Source organism: Cololabis saira, chromosome 16, assembly GCF_033807715.1.
Source record: "Cololabis saira isolate AMF1-May2022 chromosome 16, fColSai1.1, whole genome shotgun sequence".
In the NCBI taxonomy this organism is placed as follows: Eukaryota; Metazoa; Chordata; class Actinopteri; order Beloniformes; family Belonidae; genus Cololabis; species Cololabis saira.
The window spans coordinates 5,460,008-5,481,619 of NC_084602.1; the positions used below are offsets into that span (position 1 = coordinate 5,460,008).

The following is a 21,612-nucleotide window of genomic DNA, read 5'->3' on the forward strand; positions in this document are numbered from 1 at the left end:
ATCAGGGTTCTAATATATATACTCATTATTTGTTCTGCTTTTTATCACAATTATGTACATTGTATCATGCTGTAAACATCTAGTTATGTTTCATCTTACTGATTTTATTTCTCCTTGTAATAACTAAACTATACAGTCTGATCCCAATTTTGTGAAAGACACAATATTTATAATTTCAAGCACTTAAACTAAAATTCAAGCACTTCAGACCTTCAAAACACAACAGAGAATAATATTAATTTTTCACTTTTACAAGTAAAGAATGTATACGTAATATGATCCACAGAAATCACAAGCAAAACAGGCAAACAAATAAACAGAACAAAAAAACAGCTAAAAAAAAACAAAACACCAGCTCAGATCCATATAAATAATACCATGGGTTACAATACACATGTACAGTATGACCAGTCAAGAAAATCCCTGCAACATGATATTAGAGACACCCGGCTCTACATAGTTTTTCACTTTTACAAGTAAAAAATGTATACGTAATATGATCCATAGAAATCACAAGTAAAACAGGCAAATAAATAAACAGAATAAAACAAAAAACACAAAAAAAACCTCCATCTCCCAATTCTCCTTTTTATATTTAGAGAAAATTAAATATGGTATTAGGGGTTGCTCTGATAAGTTTTATAATATTTGGGAACCTATTTTTTCTCTTGTTAATTCTTTGGCATCCTCCATCTATCCATTATCTATACCCGCTTTATCCTTTGCAGGGTCACGGGGGTCTGCTGGAGTCTATCCCAGCTCATTACAGGTGAGAGGCAGGGGTTCACCCTGGACAGGTCACCAGTCCATCACAGGGCCACATATAAACACACAAACCATGTACACTCACGCTCACACCTACAGGCAATTTAGAATCACCAATATGCATGTTTTTGGACTGTGGGAGGAAGCCGGAGTACCCGGAGAAAACCCACGCAAGCACGGGGAGAACATGCAAACTCCACACAGAAAGGCCCCTGCCGGGCCTGGGAGTCGAACCGGGGACCTTCTTGCTGTGAGGCAACAGTGCTAACCACTAAGTGCTGTCTTTGGAATCCTTGGAAGATGAATTTAATTTGATTTAATTTAATTATAGGGAAGTATGATATTGCTAACCATTTCTATTTTATTTTTATTTAGGGTTCCTCTTATGTCTGTTTATTTTATTTTGTATTATTTTATTTCATTTTATTTTATTATTATTTTGGTTGTTGTTTTGTGTGTCCTTTATTTTATTTTATAACTTTATTTTTCCTATTATTGTCTTCAGTCAGAGTTTGATTGGTAATTGGTACTTACTTTGGGACTTGTTTATAATTATGTATTTTATAGTGTGTGTGTTTTGGGGGGTTTGTTATGTTAAGTTTTGTGTCTTTATTTATTTACTTTTTTTGTGTGTGTGTGTGGTAAAATATAAAACGGGGTAATTTGTCGAATCCTTTTAAAAATGTTTATTGTGTAATATGCATTACATCGACTACCCAATAAAAAAACACCAGCTCAGATCCATATAAATAATACCGTGGGTTACAATAAAAATGTACAGTATGACCAGTCAAGAAAATCTCTGCAACATGATATTAGAGACACCCGGCTCTACATAGTTCTAGTAGAACTCCCAAACAGCACTCTTTGCCAGCCTTTACCAGTTGGTACTTTTTCATTGATCCACTGCAATAAAATATTCTTCCTCGCTGCATAAGTAAGAATACAATACAGCCTCCGATTATATTTTGATATTCAGTGTTGCCTTGGGAGGCCCAATACAAGAGATACGGGTCCATCTCCAGTTTTAAACCCAATATATTTTCTATTTCAGATGCACATTAGACCAATACACCTGCAGTTTACGACATGACCAAAAACAATGAGTTAGGGTACCAATTTCTATCTTGCATTTAAGGCACATGGGTGAGAGAGTAGGATTGAAGTGATGTCTACGGTTGGGGGATATGTGCATTCTGTGCATAATTTTGAACTGTATTGCTTGGGCGCGATTGCAAACTGAAATTGATTTAGCCTGTCTTCATACATCCTTCCATTCTTCATCATCAATTATGATGTTTAATCGCAGGCTGTTAATTGTGCACTTTATATCTATACCTCATTTGCAACTACTTTTTCCTTAATAATAATAATAATAATAATAATAATGAATTTAATTTATAATGCACTTTCCATTCAGTGAATCTCAAAGTGCTACAGCATTCACCTTCTTCACCAACTAAGAACAATTTAACGTGTTCACTCCAAAGTATTGTGTTATTACTGCTACATAAGGCCAGTTCAACCTTGACAAATATTTTACTTCTGACATTTATCTTTTCTGATAATTTCTAGTTCTTTTGCAATCTTGAAGACTGTACTAATGGATATGACCTTGTTTGTGGCCTCTTACTACACAGATTTATTAATAGCTCTACGAGAAGAGAAGTTGCCCTTAAATAGTTTTATTCAAATAATATGACTAACATTTTCATTTTTTCTATTTTTTTTCTATTTTCTAACATTTTACACTAATATATACGGTACTTCAACTTCTTTTCTTCTTTATTATTCATTCCACAATCCATCAATTATTTAAACCAACGTATTCCTTGTTAGGGTGACAGAGGTCTCTTCAGGTGAAATTCAGGGGTACACGGTGGATCTCAGCTCATCACAGCCACATAAACAAAAACAACCATTTACACCAATGTTCCTATGGGCAACTTATGGCGTTTTCCACCAGTACCTACTCAGCCCGACTCTACTCGCCTCGGTTTTGCGCTTTTCCACTAGGGGTCTAACGTGCCGAGTAGATACTTTTCTGTAACTACTCTGCTGAGGTTCTAATGGCCCTTTTCCACTAGTACCTACTCATCTCGCTTCTACGCCCCCGTCTTGCGCATTTCCACTACGGGTCGAGGCGGGTGGAGCCGTCTCAAGCAGATACTTTTTCTGTACCGAGGCTGCCGAGGTTCTAAGCGTGCTGAATCGGCCCTGGATCTGACGTCACCACCCTCCACGCCACCGATTGGTCGGGGGGCTGTCAGACATTTGAATCAGGAAGCGGGGAGTCAGCGGGAGAGCGACTCGCGGCGATTTTATTATACAGCGCAAAAGTCTGTTTGGTGATCCAACTCTGAGGGTCAGATGTTCATAAACCTGGTGGCTGAGGAGAGAATTAAAAAAGGGATGTAGACGGGCAATAAGGAACGACCAGATCTACCAGGAGCTCTGTCACTTCATAGCTGCTCACGGCTCTAGCTGATTTCTGATCAGCGCCGACACGAACAAAGGGGTTGTGCAATCGAGTACGTCACAGCAGCTTCACCTCAACCCGCCCACTTCTCACCTGGGTGTGGAAAAACAAACGAGGACAAAGCGGGTGGAGCCGGGACGATGCATGACGAGCCGTCCCGAGCCAGGGTGCGCTGAGTAGGTACTAGTGGAAAAGCGCCATAAGCTGCTGAGTCGGCTGTATCTGACATCATCACACTACAGGCCACCGATTGGTCGGGGGGTTGGAGTCAGACGTCTGAGTCATGATGTGGAAATCAGAGAAAGCAGCACAAAAGTCTGTTTCATGATCCAACTCTGAGGTGCAGATGTTCATAAACCTGGTGCTGAGGAGAGAATTAAAAAGGGATCTAGACGGACGATAAGAATGACCAGATCTACCAGGAGCTCTGTCTCTTCATAGCTGCTCACGGCTCCAGCTGACTTTTCAGCAGCGCCGAGACAAACAAAATTAAATTAAAAAAGCGTCACCGCTTGAAGCTTCTCTCACTCATTTTTTAACTTGATATGGAACACAAGCCACAGTCCCAGCAGCACATCTGTCATCTCCTCCAGGTTCTACATCTTTAGTGTTGTCTTCTTCGTTTAGATCACACAATCAAATACGTCACAGCAGCTTCACTCCAACCTCCTACTTCTGATCTGGGTATTGAAACGAAATGAGGGAAAGGCGAGTCGGGCTGAGTAGGTACTAGTGTAACAGCTCCATAACAGACTGGTGCAGACCTGGACGACACCCTGATGATGACCGTTACATTTAAATCATTTTTATTCATTTATTCATTTTGAATATTTGAATAGGAGTCTACAGACTTACAAGAGTACCACTTCCTTTCCATTTTACGTAGCTTTTGTTTCAGCATGCGGATATGTGAATTAAAAGAGTAAAGGAAAACCCTCCTTCTCAAAGGAGCGACTGCATCTAAAGCTGAATGCAACAAATCAGCAGTGTTACTAGCAAGGAAATCAACATCTGCAGAGGTAGAACCCAGGTCACCGGCCTCGACTACATCACATTTTCCACTGTCGTAAGATGAGCAATGGCCTCCCTAAATTTAACAATAGCTTCCTTGATCAAAAATTTGCTAAAATAATACCTCCTATTATGCAGTTTAACGTTGACAATGCTAAATTCAAACATTATGAATAGTGGTTGGATAAGAGGGAGTTTACAGGCGACACCAACAGATTATCGGGTTCGACACCGTAGGCGAGAACGAGATCGATGGTATGATTAATAAAAGCTAAATTAAGATTATCGCTGTCAACATCCATATGAATGTTAAAGTCACCCACTATGATGAATTTAACTTTACAGATCAATAAACCAGATAGGAAATCTGAACATTCACGCAGAAACTCTAGATAAGCACCAGCAGGGGGCCGGTACACTACCACTAACAAAACTGGCTTCTCTGATTTCCAGCTCAGGAGTTTAAGCGTGAGGCTTTCGAATGTATTATAATCGCATTTAGGTACATTTTATTTGGACTGGAGTTATAGATCGTGCTACTCCTCCGCCTCTGCTTCGGGGAATATGATGATTAAAGTAGCCGAGCGGAGTCGATTCATTTAAACTAACATACTCTTCCTCCTGTAGCCACGTTTCTGTTAAACAGAAAATATCATTCCTAGTCTCTGTAGTTAGATCGTTTACTAATAGAGACTTGGAACTTAAAGATTATATATTTACTAGTCCGCTTCTAACTTTTCAGTCTTTAATTGGCACTAAATCATGTCTCTATCACGCCGTGCTTGGTGAACTTTTGGAGGGCGGGGAATCGACACCAACTATATTTTGCTTGGCACCTTGTTAGAATCACTAATTACATAATGCATTCCTATATTTACCCAATTTCAAGATGTGATAGGGACCAGATTATTTATATACTATGAACTAGGGGAGTGGTAGTCTAGTGGTTACAGAGGGGGCTTGGGTCTGGAGAATGGCAACCACGATGAACCACCTTGGACCCCTGAGCAAGGCTCTTAACTCTAATTGCTTCCTGGGCGAATTGGTGTGTTTGTTCTCTCAGATCTGAATCACGACTTACTACTACTCCTAAATGACAGTAGTAATACTAATACATAAAGAGGCCATGGTACACTTTATTTTCACTGCTTTATATGTACTTGTTATGTTTTCTATCTAGCTCTCATACTAAATAGGTTTTTTAATTCAAAGAATGTGAAAAAAATGTCTGTATTTACCACTTCCTCACTGCTAACTTGTCTGAGCTCACACTGCTTGTTTAATTGTCCCCTTCACTACTACAGCATGGCCTCATACTGCTGTTTTGAAGTTAAGTTAAGTTAGTTTTTTTCACTGGAACTACATATTACATTTGTAGTGTGTACCACTATGCAGTTCAAAGCGTATACTGCATTGTAGGTACGCTACATAGTGTACAGTTTTGAAAGTGGTCACATATCCCTCATCTTGTTTTCTGAATTTGTACATCTTGGATTCTTCTGCAGGCTGCAGAAAAATGCAGGGTCTATGGTTTCTCTCAACCAATAACAGATGGGACAGATTCCAGCCCTACAGGATGAAAGGGGTAAAAAATGAAGAAAAAACATTTGATAATAGAAAAAAATGGATGGATTCCTCTTTTCAGAACTTACCATCTTAGTCCTGCTAACTAGAGACGTAAGTGGGGGAGGGGTAACATGCATTTCAAGAGAATAAGACGTTGTTTGTCAGTTGTCATTTTAAATCAATTAAACAGCATATGACAGCTCTTATTATCTAACCATTGTTTTTCAGCCTAGAAATGTATTATCACTGTTATATCTGTTTCTATTACAGTATAAATGTTTACTTTGATTTCAATTTACCGCAAGACATTATCATGTCCTGCTCCCTTTAGGCATCTTGGATGCATAGAAGATTTATTCCACCACAAAAAGAATTAAAAATGACTGTGTTAGCTTTATTAATGTTTTTAGAGGAGATATATAGAGAGTGACAGGGATAAATCAGTTTGGAAATACCTTCATCTTTAGATAGGATGGTTCTGTCAAAAATATTAAGGTCTCTGGTTAACCAGTGGCTAAGTGATTTCTTCATATCCATGATGCGGTTAGAGATATTAGTGTCTTCTCTTCTAATTAAGTTTTAATATGTCGACAGCCCTAGATATTTAACTTCAGATTCAGCAATAAAGGAGTCAGGGCTTGGATGAATCGGGAGTCCTTCACATTTTTGGATATTAAGAGATAAACCAGATGCTTTATAGAAGATTGAGATAATACGTGTTTTTCTACCATTGATTTCTTTTTCAAAAAGATAGCATTATCATCAGCAAACTGACTTATTTTAAAGTCTTTATTGAACATTGATATCCTTGTATGTCATTGGAATTATTGTTTAGTATGTTTAGTAAAGCTTTGGGGAAACCCTGCGTAGCACTTTGAATCCAGGAGTCCTTCCTGGGTTCATAGAGACCGTGCTACTGATGTCAGTGTAAAGCATTACAACCATGGTGCAGAATTTACTTCCGAAGCCTAAGAATTGTAACGATTTTAACTAAAAAGGATGTTCAATTGTGTCAAACGCCTTGAAGAAGTCTAAAAACAACACATAACTGTCAGTTGTGATATATTCTCTGTAATCTAATAGTTCAAAAATCAGTCTAGTATGGTTTCACAAAGGCTGAGTGGCACTCGTCCACTGGTGACCCCGTATCCAGGCTATGAGAGTATATATGAGCTAGCAACATGTAGTCATTACATAATAATGTAATTGTCCTCCAATTATCCAACAACAGTTTGTCCTTATTGGGTTTAGGATTAGTGTGATAACACCCCTTTCCATGGTGGAGGACAGATGACCAGATGAATTGCATCCCCACTGTTGATCCATCCGGTCCTGGTGACTTTCCCTTTGACATACGCCGAGTTGCTATGTCTTAGCTCTTCAATTCTAAGGTTATCTTCCATGTGTTGCCTAAAAGAGTCATCCATTTGGTTTAGAAATCTTGCCTCCCTTCCTGCGGTGAGTCCGAAATGCCATACTAAACAGTATATACTCAAAAAGTATACTTAAGTTCGGCACACTTTTGAGTAAATATCAGTAGTGTGCTAGTTAATTTGGACGTACTCAGAGCCACACGGCACTTCCTACTGTTGGGAGGGGGAGCTCCTGTCACAGCGGCAGTAGCAGCACCGCTCCACTCTTTCCTGTTTATCCTGGCCCAAACAAGATGACATTATATAATATTATTATATACCAATATTATAATATTAATATTATATAATAATATTATTATACTTAATATTATTATATAATATTAGTTTCTGCTTAGCTAGTGTCCATCAATCCATACTAATACATTTCTCTAGAATGAGTATGGATAGCGCATACTATTGAGTACATACTGTTTCGGACGCACTAAAAAATCTCACTTACTGTTTTTGTTACTCATTAGGGTGGAAGTGTGGGATTTCTTCTTCTTCTTCTCTGTTTTATTGTCGGATCGCAAACAACTTTATACCGCCACCTACTGTACAAGAGTGTGTAAAATCATTTCATTTAGCCTGTTTTTAAATTCTATTTATCAGCCTAGTGTATTTTAAGAAATGAATTAGTGCCTTTCTGGTGATTTCAACCCCCTCTCCCTCTGTTCCCACTCATATTCCACTCACGTCCTGCCTCTCTGACTTTTTCCTGTAGCCTTTCTCTTTCTATTTCATATCTGTTGCAAGACATCGGAATATGTTCACTTTTCTTTTATTCCACAGTTCTCACACTTATCACTGTCCCTTTAAGTATGTGATTTCGGACGCAGCCATCCTTTTTTTTTATAAACTTTATTTAAAAGAATTATCACAGAATAGTATACATTACATGTGCCAGGGGTGATGTTCGTTATTCAAGAAGATTATAAATATTACACAAGTCTACGGTTTTAATAGCCTTTTGTTGATGTAGTGATTAGTTTTAAGTAAAGTTCCATTTCTTTCTGGAAAACATAAAAGCAAGGGGGTTTCTTTGAAAATGTACTCTTATGAATATGAAATTTGGCAAGAAATAAGAACAGATTTATCAAAAAGTAACATTTTCCTTCTTTCTTAGGGAAACAATGGAAACCAAAAACAACATTTTCCCAATGTAAATTAAAATCTATAGTGAAAGAGTCAATAATACATTTGCTAATATCTGCCCATAGTTTTTTCGAATGAGAGCAAAGCCAGAATAAATGAACAACTGTTTCTGGATGTAAATTACAGAAGCGGACGCAGCCATCCTTTTGTTTCACAAAATCTCGCCTCTCTTCCTGGTTTGCGGGTTGACGGTGCGCGTCGGAGAATCCCTTCCGGGCAGGGGGGGGGAACTATTGAGTCCGTGTGGAGGGTTCCGGCCCCGCAGGTTGAGGCCGGCGGAGTGAGCGCGGGCACCGCGGAGGTTTCTAGAAGCAGCATCGTGCCGCGCGGCTCCCTGCTCCCCCGGTTCCCAGCACTGCTCTGCACGACCTGTCCGCCTGCCCTCCGCACACATGGCCAAGTGGGGAGAAGGAGACCCTCGCTGGATCGTGGAGGAGAGGGCGGATGCGACGAACGTCAACAACTGGCACTGGTGAGGCTGCGGGGACAGCGCTAGCCGCGCAGGCTAGGCGCATGGGCGCTCCGCTCCATTCACACCAAGCTGTTGCTGTTTTGGTATTGTTTTCAACACTAGTGCAAGTGTCAAATATTACTGTGAAAAGTCACCTTAGCAGATCAGAATAAGGCTATTTCGGATGTAGTGTAACCGCGTGCCCGCTGCTGGTAACCCCTAACAACGCCGAGGCATCACTAAAGCCTGATTTATGGTTCCGCGTTACATCAACGCCTTAGCCGACGGCGTAGGGTCTGCGTCGGTGTGACGCGGAACCATAAATCAGCCTTAATATGTCTGTAATGACTGACTACTAGTCTCTAAACAAGGACCCCGCTGCAGGACACGTGACATCACCTCTGTCACACTGTATTTCATAACTGAGTTGCAGAAGATACATGTATTAGAAATGAATTAATTATGAATAATCAGGCTTCCTACGGGGGCTTGAAATCCATGAAAGTGCTTGAATTTCAATGTTGTGTTTTCAAGGTCTGAAAAGTGCTTGAATTTTAGTTTAGGTGCTTGAAATTATAACTCTTGTCTTTCACAAAATTGGGATCAGACTGTACAGGACTGTCTCAGAAAATTTGAATATTGTGATAAAATCCTTTATTTTCTGTAATGCAAAAATGTCATACATTCTGGATTCATTACAAATCAACTGAAATATTGCAAGGCTTTTATTATTTTAATATTGCTGATCATGGTTTACAGCTTAAGAAAACTCAAATATCCTATCTCAAAAAATTAGAATATTCTGGGAATCTTGAACTGTAAGCCATAATCAGCAATAGTAAAATAATAAAAGGCTTGCAACATTTCAGTTGATTTGTAATGAATCCAGAATGTATGACATTTTTGTTTTTTTAATTGCATTACAGAAAATAAAGAACTTTATCACAATATTCTAATTTTCTGAGACAGTCCTGTAGTTTAGTTATTACAAGGAGAAATAAAATCAGTAAGATGAAACATAACTAGATGTTTACAGCTTGATAGAATGTATATAATTGTGATAAAAAGCGGAAAAAAAGAATTATGTGTATACTCCTGTAAATATTTTACCGCAGCGATAAGGTGTTTGAGGATTTTGAAAATGACCCTTGAAACTGCTTGAAAAGTGCTTGAATTTGACCTTGAAAAATGTGTAGGAACCCTGGTAATGTTATTTTCATAGTTAATCTCATCTCGTAATGAGTAATTGATAGTGCTTTTCTTAGGTTACCAATGTCACCCCCTTGGTGTCACGCACATAATTCATTTTCCTGCCTAATTTAACGGGCTGTCCAGATTTAAATGAGGTCGTGTTATCTGTAAATCTGGTGAAATGTTCCTCCTACTTTACGTGCAGAGATCTGGAAATGCCCTGAGTGTTGCCCCATGCCATCCTGGGCCACCTCAAAAACAAATGACACACACAATTAAATAAATAACTCCCACAAAAGAAGTAATTGCTGCTTTTGAGCTGACCATTGTCATCCAGATATTTGCTTTTGATGATAATTGATGATTGACAGGGTAAAGAAAGGATTACAGTACACCATGCTTCATGTTCATTGGATGCCCATTAAGCTGTGGTCTCTCCTGGATTGCACAGGACTGAAAGAGATGCAACAAACTGGTCGTCAGAGAAACTCAAGGCCCTTCTTCTCGGCCTGAGCGTGGAGAACGAAGACGGCAAGTGTGAGGTGACAGAAGTCAGCAAGCTGGAAGGAGAGGCTTCGATTAACAACCGCAAAGGGAAACTCATCTTCTTTTATGAATGGAACCTGAAAGCCACTTGGACCGGTATGTAAGGTGTTGGAACAGAGCCACTTGTGCCTTTTCGGGAGCTGTTTCACTTGTCCGGCCAAACTTTAAAATTAAAAAGCAAACTGAGCTATTAAAGAAAATAGGAGCTGATGAAAAGAAGATGGGCAGAACGTTTTGCTGACGTTATTCTCCTTTTTGTTAACCAGGAAAGTCGAAAACAGGAATCGAATTCAAAGGAACGGTCGAAGTCCCAAACTTGTCGGATGAAAACGACATGGAGGATCTTGCTGTGAGTTTGATAACAAGCTTGTATATCGTTATTCTGACTGCAGCAGCCTTGTACTGATGTTTGCGCTGTCACCGGTTTCTAGATTTCTGTAATGCTGAACAAAGACGAGCCTGAGACACCACTGATGAAACTGATGAAAACAGAAGGAGCAGAGAAAGTCCGCCAAGTGCTGGGAAGTTATGTCGACTACTTGAAAACTGGTAAGTTATATGTAGAGCTATTATTATTGTTGCTGCTATATGGCTTAAAAGCTTTTAGATTCAGAAATGTGGCTAATAGGAAGTGATAGTGTGGGTAAGGTCCCTACAGATGGTCCCAGATCATTCTAACCTATGTAAATGGATCTGACCGCTGCTGTATTGTTAAGTCTTTCTATGCTGAATAGCGCTAACATGCAAACGACTGTCAGCAGATGCAAATGGGGATCCAAATACTGATAACCAGATATCGGTTAGTTTTCAGTCTGGAGGGTTCTCCCTTCCTGGGAGCCACATGGCCTACAGTGATGCTTCGCTCCTGCTTTCATGCTGCTGTCCAGACTGTGTGTGTGTGTGTGTTTGTGAGAGAGACAAACACTCATTTGGCCACATGTGTTGTTGACCTGCCTGTTTGGGTGTCGCACTCTTTCAGCGAGGGTCTGCGTCACACAAGCTTCAGACATTAGTTGTAATCTTCTGCCGAAGCTCCAGAGCTCATAAAACGGCTTCGGGGACACCCCTAGATACACAAGGATATAGAGAATAGAAAAGGATAGAATTAGAACAGTATTTATATATCCTAAGGTTTCTTTTTTCCAGACAAAGTTCTGACTTCTTACCTTCCGTTCTGACAGTTTCGGCGGGAGTACTGCCGAAACTGTCAGAATGGAAGGTAAGAAGTCGGAACTTTGTCTGGAAAAAAGAAACCTTAGATCTGAAGACATAATGAACACAATACAACTATTATTTATATAGTTATGAGAAAATAACAGGATTATTAGCAGTAAAGGTCATAAACTATTACACTTGTGTCTATTGGCAGTATTGTGTGCGGCATCTGTTGTCGACCTGCACAGACTTATAACAAGATAGGTACCGGGCGGAGAACCGCTCGTACAAGCAGTTCTTTCTATAAGAGTTAAGATGACCCAAGCTGCACTCATCAAGTATAATAACATTTCTGAGTCTGAGGCCTAAAATGGCATTTTATGTTGAAATGGATCGACGGTCCCCAGGACTGGCTTTGATCTCCACTTTTCTCCCTCAGTTTACATTGTTTTGGTCTCTCGTGAATGTTTACACTCGCGACCGTGTAACAACAGCGCTGCGGTTGTTTTAACACCGTAATGTTCCTGCAGTTGTAGCCACCAGAGGTAAAGGTGCAGCACAGATTCAAGATAAGGGACTCACATACCAGAGACATTTTATTAATGTGCTGTTTTGATTCTTCTATGATCTTCAACATTGCTGAAAATGAATTAGATTATTTATGTCGTAACAGTTCTCAGCCATGAGAGTGATGGAGATGGATTTGTGCTCAAGTATTTACCATATTTACATAACGTATAACCTGGCCTCATCCAGCCATTTTTTTTTATTTAATTTTATTGCAGAATTCACACAGGGGATGATTCTGCCGACGGCCAACGGCGTGTCCAAGACCTCGTCTAATTCTCAGTCCAAAGCCAAGTGTGATAAAACCCAGGTTGGTGCTGACGCTCCCAAGATGGTTTCCATGTGGAAAGTACAGGACTGTCTTAGAAAATTAGAATATTGTGATTTTGTGTAATGCAATTACAAAAACAAAAATGTCATACATTCTTGATTCATTACAAATCAACTGAAATATTTCAAGCCTTTTATTATTTTAATATTGCTGATCATGGTTTACAGCTTAAGAAAACTCAAATATCCTATCTCAAAAAATTAGAATATTCTGGGAATCTTAATCAGCAATATTAAATATTAAAATAATATAAGGCGTGCAATATTTCAGTTGATTTGTAATGAATCCAGAATGTATGACATTTTTTGTTTTTTTAATTGCATTACAGAAAATAAAGAACTTTATCACAATATTCTAATTTTCTGAGACAGTCCTGTAAGTCTTTGTGGTGGTCTTCCCCCGAGTCTTTGCTAATGAGACGTCTGTGGCTTTGTGGAACAGATCTCGTCTTCAAGCAGCTCAGCTCCACCGGCCAACACCGGAGTGAAGATCCCCACCTGTAAATTCACCCTGAGGGACACGTTCCTCACCTCCCCGCCGGAGCTCTACAGAGTCTTCGTTAACCAGGACGTGAGTTTTCCACAAAACTAAAGTTCACGACGCAGGTTCCCGTACGCACACGACCAGGTTTAAAACATGTCGTTGGGCTTCATCCGTCCAGTTGCAGTGTTTTTGAACGTTAGCCGTCCGATGAAAGCTGCTGTTTTGTCGCCGTGCAGATGGTCCAGGCGTTCATGCACAGCCCCGCCGTCGTGGAAGGAGAGCGGGGAGGAAAGTTTCGCATGCTAGACGGGAAGGTTTCTGGAGAATTCACGGAGCTGGTGAGACGGCCGTTTTTATCCTTCAGTCACACAATAACAGCTCTGAATTCTTCTTTACATTTAAGAGAGGTGAATTTTAATGATAAATCCTCTTTCTGCTTTCAGGTACCTGATGAGAAGATCGTTATGAAGTGGAGGTGTAACAACTGGCCCTGTGGTGGGTGTTGTTTAAACGTGGCTCTGTGGTTACAGCTTAGTTTGATCTAAATGTGAATTTGAAGTTAATTTGGTGATTCAAATGAAAGGAAACGGACTGATTTACATTTAAATGCTGAATGAATGAACCCCACATTTCCCATTGGTTACGTTCAGTACTCGAGTTCACCGGGGATGAGGGGGGATGAGGGGGGATGGCATCCCCCCCCTGAAATAAAAACGGTCCAAATCACCCCCCTGTAAAACTGCCATCCCCCCTTTCCATCCCTTATGTCATTTCATCAATGAATGTGGTTTTACTGCTATTTCAACATTTAGAGTCATCACCAGAAACATAACTTATTTGACAATTTTCACCTGTTTCAAGTAAATTTTCACTCGAAATAAGTAGGAAAATCTGCCAGTGGGACAAGATTTATCTTCTCATTACAAGCAAAAAAATCTTGTTTTTTCTACTTATTTCAAGTGAAAATCTACTTGAAACAGGTGAAAATTGTTGTTTTTTCCAGTGATGAGTCTTGTTTTAAGTGTAATGAGATTTTTACACTAAAATTAGACATTTTAACTAGAAATAAGACAAATATTCTTATTAAGATTTTGAGTTTTTGCAGTGATCCATTTTACTTATTCAGTTCAACAAGATAAAGTTCATAAAACTGTTTTTTATTGTTGTGTTTTGATGTATTTGATGTAAGCCCAGTGGATATTTAAAGCTTACAGAAGGCTGCATTTAACTGCTGCTATGTCATTCCTGCAGTATTTCTGCAGGTGTTTTGGTCAGTGCTATTATTTGTAATATATTATATTATTTGTAATCAGCACAAATTATCTGTCCCCATATGATAAAATCCACCACCCCCCCTGATTTTTATTTTTTTTTTACAACTCGAGTACTGGTTACATTGTGGGGTCGTCACAGGAAAGTTAAACCGTTTTTTTTTCTGCATCACAGAGCATTACGCAACGATAACACTGACCCTAATGGACCGGAGCAACGAGACGGAGCTGAAGGTGGAGTGCCGGGGCGTCCCCGACAGCGAGGAGGAGCAGACTAAAGAAGGCTGGAAGCGATACTACTTTGAAGCCATCAAACAGACTTTTGGCTACGGAGCACGACTATTCTGAAGATGCTGAACTGTAATCTTGTTTTGTCCTGCAGTCTCAGCCACGAAGCGTCCAGTCGTACATAAATTCATAGGACAAGTTGATGAAAGAGGAACTAAGAGAAGCAAAGCGGTCACTGTTTTTGTGTTTTAAGTTTCAATTCCTAAACGTATTTAAATCAGTTTTCTCCAACATTTGGGTCGGTTGATGCGAGCGACGGTGCCTTTGGGCTTTGCTTTAACATGGGTTAAATAAAGTAAAGAGTGCTGAACCACTGATGAAAACTGGCCTCCACCTCTATAAATATGTAATTATTGCAGGAGTTTGAACTTTTTTCTTTTTTTGGGGGGGAAAAAAAAAATCTTGCTTTGAGAATAATTGTTTATTTTCTACTTGTTTTACCGAGTAACTGTAGTGAAGAAGCTTTCAGCTGGGATGCATGTGTCATTAAACCTGCCGGGGGGTCTGCTGCTGGTCCGAGCTCGCAGGGCTCCGGGGTTCTGCGTCCCGGGCCCGGCACTCGTCAGGGCCGCGACTCGGCTCCCACTTCAAACCGGAGCTCTGCTCCAAACGTCGGCGTCGGAACCGTGTCGGCTCCGCTCGCAGGTGATCCGCGTCGCAACTGAAAAGAGACATTTTGCTGTATTTGGCTTTGAAATGTAAATATCAAGTAAAAAGCTTTCACAACAGACTAAATCTATTTATTCTTCACCTTGTCACCATGTAAAAATATTAGTTTCTTGGAATAAACAGATTCCTCCGAGTGCTTGATAGTTTTTATTTGATTTAACTTCACGCATCTGACGAGGTTTTAACAGATGTATCTGCACGGTGTGGTTTGCAGTGGTGTCTTTGGAAAATTAATTTACAAGCACTAAGAAACGAGCCACAAAGGCTGTTTTTAAAATAAGCACTCGGTTTTTAAGAACGCTGCAAGTCATGATTGGTGCTTTACCAGACAAAAACGTCACAAAGATGGCAAAAACAACAGAGGGAGGTTTCCAGGCTTCATTCATTTCACAAAGTAAAGAGAGCAGAAATAAAAATCTAAAAGTTGCCCAACAAATCTAAACTTGCTGTTTAATGTGCAATACATGTAAAAGTAAAGAAAAACTTCCTACGTAGCTACAGTTCTCTGCTGTGAACAAATAGGTTCAGAGCCTGGTTAAATGATGACATTTTTACCTAAAAGAAAGAAAAAAAAAACCTTAATTAGCTACGTGTTTTAGCTGAAAAAGCTCTGACATTGTACAAAACTTCCTCCACATTTCCCAAAACAGTATGATTTTGATGTCGGTCGTCATTTCTCAACAGCAAACATCACTCATTTCCTCAGCCGGGCGGCAACGCGGCTCAAAGACACGAGCAGAAGAGAAGTGAGGAAATGATATCCTCCTGCAGGTTGGCAGCCGTTTCCGCTCACAAGCAGATGTAGAGCTGCTCCGACTCCTGAAAGAGGGAGAGGAAAGTGAGTCACTGGTCCAAACATGCAGGAATGTCATCTTGCTCCAACCCAACACTTCTGAGTTTACATTCATGAATTTCCAATAACTGAGGCAAAGAAGCAAAGAACAGTTGGTGGTGGTTTGGTTTCGCTCACGTGGCCTGATGCAATTTTCTCTAAACCCTGCAGTGAAAGAGCTACATAATGTTCTGTTCACTTCACTTTCAGGCAAAGCTTTTCTTTCCTGCGATGTAACTGGCATTGCAGCCTCTAGAGGGCGCTGCTACAACTGATCACCTGTATCCTCCCCACAACTGCTGCTGTCATCTGATGAATGGCTTGTTAGTGAAAGGTTACATACGCTGGAGCTTGAGTCGTTCTCACGTGGGTTATGACTCCTCTGTGGCACCGTCTCTTCTGGCTCAGGTGGTTTTCTGACAGGAGCGTCCAGCATTTTGTTCCTTTGAAAGAGAGAGCCATCAACCAGCTGGATTCGATCAGATATTGATTTGGGTTAGTGTTTTTTGAGCTGTTGCATGGATTATATGACTGTGTAGTTATGCAACATATTGATACTAGTATTATATTGAGATTCAACAGCAAGTATTGGCAGCTAATGATGCTGTAAGGACCAATCACATCCCAGAATGCTGATAGAACTTCTTTCAGAAACATCGTGTGGGGCAGAATTACCAAACAGATCCAGGGCAGCAAACAGAGACGGATGAAATTGGTTTTATTTTTTCACACATTCCGTTTTAATTTTTTCCATTTTCGGTCTATTTCGGTTTTTCATTTTTGAGAATTTGGTTTTTAGCATTTTATGCAAATGTAACCCTAAGACAGTATATAAAGTATTGAAATATAGACAATTTATGCAATTATAACTGAAAACTTTAATGTTTTCATACCTTTAAACATATTTAAAGGCAAAAACATGGCACTAGTTATTCTCATGTCCAACAAAACATTCCTTTTTTGGGCGTAAACAAATAAAAAAAGTTGTAATGTAATGATGAAAAAAAAAAATCAATCTTTAGACATATGAATCGATTTTTAGGAATTTATATGAGAATTGATTTAGAATCAGAAAACCAATTTTTTCAACACAGCCCTATGACTGAGCATGCAGTCTGCTCGATCCAAAGAAGAAGAAAAAGCATAGCGGTGACGTCGTCTCGGAGCGAGTCTGGAACGGCACCATTACCCGTGGTGCACAGACGCAACTGCCGCTCTGAAAACAACTGTGTTTGACATCCAACACTCAACGTAACATTTAACATTCCAGTATCTACCTGTATAAAGGCCACATACTCATGCCTTGGTTGTCCTTCTGGGCTGCCGTAGCTGTGGCTCCCTCCACCATGTCTTTGAGGAAGTGGAACAACCTTTCTGACTCTATGCACTGCCTCCTACAGAATAAAGTATACATAGATATATATAAATGATGACATTTATTTATTTAATTATCTATATTACTTCAATCAATATTAAGTATTTATTCCCCAGTATTTTTTAGGTTCTGAAAAGTTGGGGATTGGGTTGGAGCGTCCCATCTCCAATTGTAACTCATTTTCAAAGGCATGTTACAGGAAGCTACGGAAGCGTATAGCATTCAACAGACAAGAGTATCTCCCAATGTTTCAAACCAAAAGCAAAATAAAACTGGATTAACCTGGACAGGAACATGTTTGCTTCCATGAAATCCAGCTCTCAAGTGAATGACAGCTTCTTGCAAGTTGTGAGGTATCTGGTTAATTCAGAAAAACAGAGCAGATTTTTTTTTTTCATTAAAACTTTTCTCGGAATTCTGAGATAATTATCTCGTTAATTTAGAAAAAGAGCAGAATCATTTTTTTAATTAAAACTTTAATTCAGAAAAACAGAGCAGATTTTTCTTTTCTCAAGGGAATGCAATACGCTTCCGTCGGAAGCAGTTGGAAAATATTTGATATGAAGTCAAGTCTTTCCATTATTGAGGGTTTTAAGTTATCCAATAAAGTTTATCAGCCCATTGTGTGTTCGTGTAAACTAAAAATATAAAAATTGCAATGGTTCATTAAATAGCAGCCTCAAAGTTGTAGATTGGTTTGGCAGACAGAAGGTAAATTATCTCATCTCAGAACAGCTGTAACGGTTGTGTGGCGGCGGAACAACTTACATGTGATTCACGGACACCGTGCCGCTGAGCTTTGACTCAGTTATCAGGCAGGTTTTACTGAGAAGAGAAACCAGGAACATCTCCAAAGCCCGAGCTGATCATCTGCAGATGAGGAATTCACAGCACCACTGGATTTTGCTTTAACGAATCTCAAAAACATCCGGGATAAAATTACATGTGTGCCAAACAAAACCGATTGTGCATCCTTTGAAAATCTACTGAAGTGAATAGTTGATTAATGCTTTTTTATTTTAATAAAACCTTCACTGCAAAGTGATCAGGTGACTGTTAAAGTTATTCAGGAACACATATGACCAGGTTGTAAGGACTTTTCCAAGAAGTGTACACCATTTAAAAAAAAAAAAAAAAAAATATATATATATATATATATATATATATATATATAATATACATACATACATACATACATACATACATACATACATACATACATACATACATACATACAGGACTGGATCAGAAAATTTGAATATTGTGATAAAGTCCCTTATTTTCTGTAATGCAAAAAAAAATTATTTAATATTGATGATCATGGTTTACAGCTTAAGAAAACTCAAATATCCTATCTCAAAAGCTGACAATATTCTGGGAATCTTAATCTTAAACTGTAAGCCATAATCAGCAATATTAAAATAATAAAAGGCTTGCAATATTTCAGTTGATTTGTAATGAATCCAGAATGTATGACATTTTTGTTTTTTTAATTGCATTACAGAAAATAAAGAACTTTAACACAATATTCTAATTTTCTGAGACAGTCCTGTGTGTGTGTATATATATATATATATATATATATATATATATATATATATATATATATATATATATATATATATATATATATATAAATAATTTAAACAGAGGAAAATAATTATGTATGCTGTGATTTTATATCTTCTGTCAAAATATACCAGACCTAAATTAATTAATTGAATGTAAATTTAAACCATTTATAAATGCCAATAATCTGGAGAAAGGCCAACAAAAACAAACGCCTTTTACCTTATTAGATAGGTAAGTGTAAAAGAAAAACACATTGGGGGGGAAGAAAAAAAACCGGGGCGGAAAAATGAACTACAACTCCCATGATGCTCATCATGATGCTGGGAAAAAGATGCTGTTCGCGGACAGTCGGAAATTAAAGAGAACCAACACTACCACTATGGCACATTTACTTGTTACACGTATGACAACATGTAAAGGATACAGATGATCACAGGAACAGACATCGCCATCCTTCCCACCTCCGGGTCCTTCTGCATAATCTTTTTGATGCGACTCTGTAAACAATAACATTTTTAGGTGGAGCCTGTAGCCAACGTTTGACTCCCTCTTTCAACTGATTTTATTAAGACTTTATTCAGTTCACCTGAACTAGCAACCAAATAAAGACGTTCATTTTTTTCACCAAAACTAGTTAATACTTTGTTCAAAATAAGAGTAAAATAAATAAATAAATAAATACATCTTTACCGTCGCAACATTTTGTCGGGCGGAGAAGAGGTACCAGATTTTCCGAGCTTCCTGAACGCACCATGAGCTCGTGTGCTAACCGAGTTAGCCGTTTAGCTCGCTTGATATGAGTTTTAAAAGTTTTATTTCTCACTGAACTCAAGTTTATACTCACAGGAGGGAACCGTACGTTATATTTTCTTTTCTTTCCAGGCATTTTCTTTGCTTTATTTGGCTCATATTTTGAATGTTTTTACCGCAAATCACCGTGGGATCCATTTGTTTACTTTCACCTGAAAAAGATGAAAAAAGAAAAAAAAACGGACCCCGTCTGACCCCAACAGTGACGTCACGATACCCATGTATTCGTAATAAAAACCTCTGGAATATCAAAGAGATTGATCAATTGCTTTATAACTTTATTTGGAATTACAAATTCATTATATTAAACAAGTCCCAATGAATAACTATAAGTTAGTGGCCTGAATTTCCTTGACCTTCAATCAATCAATCAATCAATCAATCAAATTTTATTTGTATAGCACTTTTCATCCAGGTACCTGAAATACAAAGTGCTTTGACATTTTGACTCAAAAATAAGCATAATAAAAACAAAAATAAAAACTGTGAGACTAATGAACACTGACATACAATATAGGCCCGGTGGGGCCTTTCTGTGTGGAGTTTGCATGTTCTTCCCGTGCTTGCATGGGTTCCCTCCGGTTACTCCGGCTTCCTCCCACAGTCCAAAAACATGCACAGTGTGCAACGTTGTGTGTTTATATGTGGCCCTGCAATGGACTGGTGACCTGCCTTTCACCTGAAAATGAGCTGGGATAGGCTCCATTACAAGATATAGATAAATAAAGTTACCTCTAATACCTTTAAAAAATGTTAAACACTATAAAATTTGATGCTACATAAAAGCCAGACCAAAGGGATGAGTTTTTAGTCTACGTTTAAAAATTTCACATTTCCACATTTCCAGCTCCTCTCAGATCCTTAGTCTAAACTTCATTCAAGGTTAATTGGATTAAACATTATTTAAAAGAACCTACTTCTGTTTGGAATATATATATATATATATATATATATATATATATATATATATATATATATATATATATATATATATATATATATATATATATATATTTATATATATATATATATATATTTATTTATATATATATATATATATATATATATATATATATATATATATATATATATATATATTTTCTTATTTGGGTGATCTGAACTGAAGTTTCTTCTACTTTGCAACTATAATATTGATCGGCCTGGTCTCTCATTTATAAGCAAAAGAAAAGAAAAGCAAAAGAAACCCCTTATTTTTTGACAGTTGGTTTAGGAATGGCATTGTACAGATCAATCAGCTTTTTATTGAGCAAGGAAATGAATTACCAGGAATTTCCTTTTATATATATATATATATATATATATATATATATATCAAAGCTCTCAAGTCTCACGCATTGAGCGTGAGACACACGCATTTCAACCAGTTCACACGCTCACACGCCACACCTGACATTTCTCACGCTGAGAGGTGATAAAGTCGAGCGCACAGAAATTAATACTGAACGGGCGGGGCGGAGGAGGATTTCTCCGCTGAGTTTACAGCGGTCCCGCGTCAGCGACCTACCAGCCAATCAGAAAATAGTATGTCTTGTTGCTGGGCAGTTTTTTTTTCCCGCTGCGTGCTCGTTCCGTGGATGCGCGTGCACGCACAGGTTGCAGACGAGTTGGAAAAGCAAAGCAAGGTATACGGTAGGTAACTACTTCATTTATTATCATTCACTA

At 38.6% G+C, this 21,612-nt stretch overlaps 2 protein-coding genes across 2 annotated transcripts; one reads left to right on the plus strand and one right to left on the minus strand.

Annotated features, from left to right (window-relative positions):
* The first annotated feature begins 8,645 nt into the window (after window positions 1-8,645).
* Window positions 8,646-15,406, plus strand: ahsa1a (AHA1, activator of heat shock protein ATPase homolog 1a). Its single transcript, XM_061743798.1, has 9 exons — window positions 8,646-8,860; window positions 10,482-10,672; window positions 10,843-10,925; window positions 11,008-11,125; window positions 12,517-12,608; window positions 13,071-13,199; window positions 13,349-13,450; window positions 13,556-13,607; window positions 14,559-15,406. The coding sequence occupies exons 1-9, from the start codon at window positions 8,781-8,783 to the stop codon at window positions 14,729-14,731; spliced, it is 1,020 nt and encodes a 339-aa protein (XP_061599782.1). The 5' UTR covers window positions 8,646-8,780; the 3' UTR covers window positions 14,732-15,406.
* Window positions 15,407-16,129: 723 nt separating this feature from the next.
* On the minus strand, window positions 16,130-20,081 carry LOC133462829 (dr1-associated corepressor). The gene is made up of 6 exons (XM_061744279.1): window positions 19,964-20,081; window positions 19,544-19,616; window positions 18,316-18,409; window positions 17,450-17,566; window positions 16,516-16,615; window positions 16,130-16,159 (listed from the first exon to the last, which is right to left on the minus strand). The coding sequence occupies exons 1-6, from the start codon at window positions 20,003-20,005 to the stop codon at window positions 16,130-16,132; spliced, it is 456 nt and encodes a 151-aa protein (XP_061600263.1). The 5' UTR covers window positions 20,006-20,081.
* Between the last annotated feature and the right edge of the window lie 1,531 nt (window positions 20,082-21,612).

Excerpts from the sequence above, each read along its gene's own strand:
- ahsa1a (XM_061743798.1), top strand. The coding sequence starts at position 8,781 with ATGGCCAAGTGGGGAGAAGGAGACCCTCGCTGGATCGTGGAGGAGAGG. Across the intron at positions 12,609-13,070 it reads CCAAGTGTGATAAAACCCAG|ATCTCGTCTTCAAGCAGCTC; the intron begins GTTGGTGCTGAC and ends TTTGTGGAACAG. Across the intron at positions 13,200-13,348 it reads GAGTCTTCGTTAACCAGGAC|ATGGTCCAGGCGTTCATGCA; the intron begins GTGAGTTTTCCA and ends GTCGCCGTGCAG.
- LOC133462829 (XM_061744279.1), bottom strand. The coding sequence starts at position 20,005 with ATGCCTGGAAAGAAAAGAAAATATAACGTACGGTTCCCTCCT. Across the intron at positions 17,567-18,315 it reads ACGGTGTCCGTGAATCACAT|GAGGCAGTGCATAGAGTCAG; the intron begins GTAAGTTGTTCC and ends TTTATTCTGTAG. Across the intron at positions 16,616-17,449 it reads AGTATGTGGCCTTTATACAG|GAACAAAATGCTGGACGCTC; the intron begins GTAGATACTGGA and ends TCTCTTTCAAAG.